This window comes from Crassostrea angulata, chromosome 5 (assembly GCF_025612915.1).
Source record: "Crassostrea angulata isolate pt1a10 chromosome 5, ASM2561291v2, whole genome shotgun sequence".
Classification (NCBI taxonomy): domain Eukaryota; kingdom Metazoa; phylum Mollusca; class Bivalvia; order Ostreida; family Ostreidae; genus Magallana; species Magallana angulata.
The window spans coordinates 42,164,812-42,169,217 of record NC_069115.1 but is presented as its reverse complement, the minus strand read 5'-3'; the positions used below and the strand labels follow the sequence as shown (position 1 = coordinate 42,169,217).

General features: G+C 29.2%; 1 protein-coding gene across 1 annotated transcript; it reads left to right on the top strand.

The window, feature by feature from the left end:
- The first annotated feature begins 1,003 nt into the window (after positions 1–1,003).
- LOC128186059 (uncharacterized) lies at positions 1,004–4,059 on the top strand. The gene is made up of 4 exons (XM_052855786.1): positions 1,004–1,144; positions 1,753–1,811; positions 2,481–2,621; positions 3,596–4,059. The coding sequence occupies exons 1-4, from the start codon at positions 1,074–1,076 to the stop codon at positions 3,889–3,891; spliced, it is 567 nt and encodes a 188-aa protein (XP_052711746.1). The 5' UTR covers positions 1,004–1,073; the 3' UTR covers positions 3,892–4,059.
- Positions 4,060–4,406: the final 347 nt, after the last annotated feature.

Sequence of the window (4,406 nt, the reverse complement as noted above, 5' to 3'; positions counted from 1 at the left end):
TACCAGCGCATATGTTTTTAACATAATTTATGCATACAGCCTTTGTCTATAAAAAATGTGAAATAAAATAAATCATTTATATCATATTTCACAAAAAAATGTTCTACCTTTTATCAAGATAACTCTTCACAAAAGAAGTTTAAAATATTAAAAATGCAAAATGGTCGGATTTATATATTTTATTTGTCAAATATATTTAGTTCACTTTACATTGATGGATTTCTAGCAGTACATATCTAACCAATTAATTAAAACGATTAAAAAAAATTTCTTTTTTTTTCTTTGCTAAACATTGAATGTCAAAATATATGCTCTTTATTGCCCGCAAACCTTTTTGAGGATAAAAAGCTATCATTTTCGTGATTTTAATAATATATTTTGTAAATTTAGCACTATTTCAATATTTCATGTATAAAAAAATTGCAATTAACTAAAGATTAGAAGATGTGTGGAAAAGAAAACCCTTTTTTAAGTAAATGTTTTAATGGTGATTATGAATATTAGATATGTTCTTCGCCACTCAAAAATGATAGTGTATGGACATGCTGTTGGATCAACAACTATTATTATTAATAATATTAGCTATATACACATTTTTTTTGAATCCTCTCTGGAAAGTGACAAAAGATTTTGTATAATGATTGTTTAAACTAAGTAAGCATTTTCTTGCATCGCGAAAACGTGTCAATGTTAGCTAGAATTCACGCGGATGTCTATTGCAATCATCTTTTAACATGTTCTCTAAACATTTTGGAGGAGTTATGTTTATCAATCTCACAATTTGCAAAATTGTAATATTCTAATACTGTGTTTAAACATAAGGTCAGGTTTTAAGTCTCAAATAGCGCCATCAATAATGTTTTTAGAAATTTTTATGATTAATTCACACAAGAGACTTTAGAAATCGTATTTTGTAATAAATAATTTAGTTTGAATGACTTCCTTTTAAAGTTATAATAATAAAACATTTCCCCAAAACGATTTCCTTCCCGTGTTTAGTGATTGAGAATATGTAATGTACATCGTATGTATGTCCAGTCTGTTGTTTTTCGTGAGTTTATAGATGGTTAACGATGCTCAATCTAATGACTGGCATATGTATATTTCAGCTATTCTATTTTAGTGCTGATGTTTTCTGTATGAGGTAAGATTTTTGGTTTTAAGTTCAAGATCTAGTAAATGAAAGATGCCTACAGGCTTATGAAATTCATGATAAAGATTCTTTCAATGATGCTTCATAAAAATAGATTTGTTTGAAAATGTGTACCGGGGCTTGTAATTTTTGGTAAACACAATGAAGACCACGTTTTTTACTGTCAATTTCAATCTAATATGAAAAAAAATAATATTACAAATCTCTGAGTCTTGTCCATATGTGATTAATAAATTATATCTAGAATGCCTACAGTCTCTCAAAAAACAGCATCAAACAAACTCTTCACCTCCCCTTTAAAAATATCAGATTTAATATTGGTATTGGGATTACTTTTCCTTTGACTTAATATAGAATATCAAGAAACTGTTTTATTTTCTACACAATTTCTTTGAAGACATAAGGGAAAAAGATTTAACAAATCAATTATGATGTCATAATGGTACCAGCACAAAAAAGACACGAATCATTTACTAGATCTTGTCTGTAAGTTAACTTTGGTGGGTTTTTTTTTTTTTACATTTATCGTTAATGTATACTGCTTGTTTAAATACATTAAAAGGTATTGAAATGGCGTCAATAATATTTTTTTCCTCTAGCAATGCCATACAATGCAAAGTGGATAAATACTATAACCCAAATAAACACAACTGTACTGGTAGGTATTAAAATACGTTGGTAACGATAAACTATACGCATGCTTAAATAAACTTTAAAAAATTGACCATTGACTTAATACTTTTTACATGATTGTATGTATACAGCTATGTGTTTAGAATTAACTACACTTAATCTATATAAAAGAGGTCTTGTAGGAAAATTGTCATAGGGCAATTCAAAGCAGACATTTTCTTTACCTAAAGTCATTTTTAAACTTACATTTTCCCTCTGAAAGACCTCCAAAAATAAGAATACGCAATATTCAAATAATTTTAATGACGTATATGTATCAAACACTGTTTTACAATCGTAATCTAATCAAGTGAAATCAAGTCCTGGAAAAAACCTCTTGAAATCAAAATATGTAAAACATTGTAATTTTAATCTTTATCAAAATTATTAGGCAATTCAATAATTGCAATATGTTTTTATGAGAGGCAAAGTTAATACAAGACGTTTAAAAGTTATAGTATATCTAATGATTCAAATTTATTTTTTTCCTGTCAAGTTTAGTTTTTAAATTCGTATTACTCAAATGTAAACAATATTTTCTTCGATAAGACTCGCCATAAACTAGTTCACATGTACATGTACATGTATACGAACCAATAGCATGTTTTAATCCTTTGTAATAGACATGAAACCATTTCCATGTACATATTTTTAGACTGTCTGCCGGGATACTATAAAACAAACTGCTCGGATCCTTGCAGATATCCTAACTACGGTTTGAGGTGTCAGAAAGAATGTAATTGTCCAGAAAAATCATGCCATCACGTCTTTGGATGTCCAGACCACAAATTAGATGGTAAAATAAGTTTGAGAAAAAAGACAGAAAGAGGAATATTTACAAGTATTTACAACGCCTAGAGTAGATCGAAACTCACAGTCTTGAGAGTTATTTCGATTATGAATAAAATAAATATTGATGTTGTATTTTAAGTTAAAAAAAATATTACAGGTAAATGCTGAGGGTGATCTGGAAACCTTTCCATATTAATGTGAATAGAAGTACATTATAAACAGATAGCTTCAGCGGTTCCGAATTTTACAATGCCTGATCCCAAAAATGTGTTGGGGGAGTTGTTGTTATTTTTTAAGGCGGGGGAGAGGTAAAAATTACAAAGGCAACAGCGGGAATAGAATTAATGACTTACAGATTCGAAGCATTGCACTGTGTTGATAAGTAACAAATTTGTGAAAGGAAATAATTGTTAAATAAAACTTGATTTCGATAGGAAGTACATCACAATATGGGAATATGCTTTACTTCCTCAAATTTTATTTATGGAAAGAAAAGACTATACATCTGTAATATTTGAAAACTTTTAGATTTGTGAAAACTTTGAAAAAGAATTTTGATAACTCATTAATATTTAATGTGCCCCAACACCCACCAGTGGAAAGTTACCTGTAAAACATTTACACAGATTTTTCTCTTTTTATAAATCCACAAAATTTTGGTCATTTTTCTATCTATTCCTTACGTGATTTACCGCATTTTTTCGTAAACAGAAATGTCGTTATAAGCATAAGATACTTTTATTTGTCTTAATTTTAGTTCAGTTGGACAGTATATTCATATTAAGTGAAATTTTGTGTCATTAGGAATGGGCAACACTACGCTTTGCTCCGCTCTGCCTATACTTCATGACGAAGATTTTTATTCATATGATCTTACTATTACATATGCAAATGTATTATTAAGCGTTTAAACGTGGGTTTTTCTGAGTTTTTGGTTGTTGTTTTTTTTTGGTTATTAATTATGTCATTTACATCTAGGATCCTACAACGATAATGGTGTCCAACTGATTATCGGTCTTTCGGTAGGGTTTGGAGTTGTACTGGTTATTGCTGCTTTCCTTGTTATCAATATAGCAAACAGAAGATTCTACACTAGGCATATCAGAGCCAATGCTCGTTATATTGGATCGGTGGTGACAGAACATAGCTTAACAGCAAACATATATAAACCCAAGGAGTCGTATTCTTGTCATTGCAATGGAAGTGAAGCTACAGACAGTAGTGTGTACACGTTAGCAGGGACACTTCTATATGAACATATGAATCTCGAATAAATCATCCATTAACTACAGTCTTGAACGCCTTTATATTGGTATCATGAACACGACTGACTTTAAATATATATTCAAAGTACATACATGTACTTCTTAATTGTTTTGTTAGTGAAATATACTCGAAATCCGTACTACAATTGTAATATACAAATGTTTGATTTTTTTAGGTCTTACTACATTTTAACTGTGTTGTAATATCACATGAGATAAAGATCAAATTTTCTTGGCAAAATAGCAAAAAACTAATATAAAAACCAAATATGTCGGAAATTTTACAAATGAAATTGCAATCTAACTTGGTAAATAATCATTTAAATGTACTTCAATATGTTTACATATTTACATGCATGATTTACTCCTTCCGCGACCAAAGGGTTTCATGGTTCAAAATATGTAACACCATATAGTTTTAATAAATGTGTGAATTTATGTTACCGGAATCCCTTCATGTGTTTAATTTGTAAAACACAAATACAAAAACCAAAATTTGGTTGTTGTTTTTTTTTTATTTGTGT

What these genes read in the sequence shown, in the direction of transcription:
- LOC128186059 (XM_052855786.1), top strand. Translation starts at nt 1,074, where the DNA reads ATGCTCAATCTAATGACTGGCATATGTATATTTCAGCTATTCTATTTT. An exon ending in GCTGATGTTTTCTGTATGAG is followed by an intron (nt 1,145 to 1,752) that starts GTAAGATTTTTG and finishes TTTTTCCTCTAG; the next exon opens with CAATGCCATACAATGCAAAG. An exon ending in AAATAAACACAACTGTACTG is followed by an intron (nt 1,812 to 2,480) that starts GTAGGTATTAAA and finishes ACATATTTTTAG; the next exon opens with ACTGTCTGCCGGGATACTAT.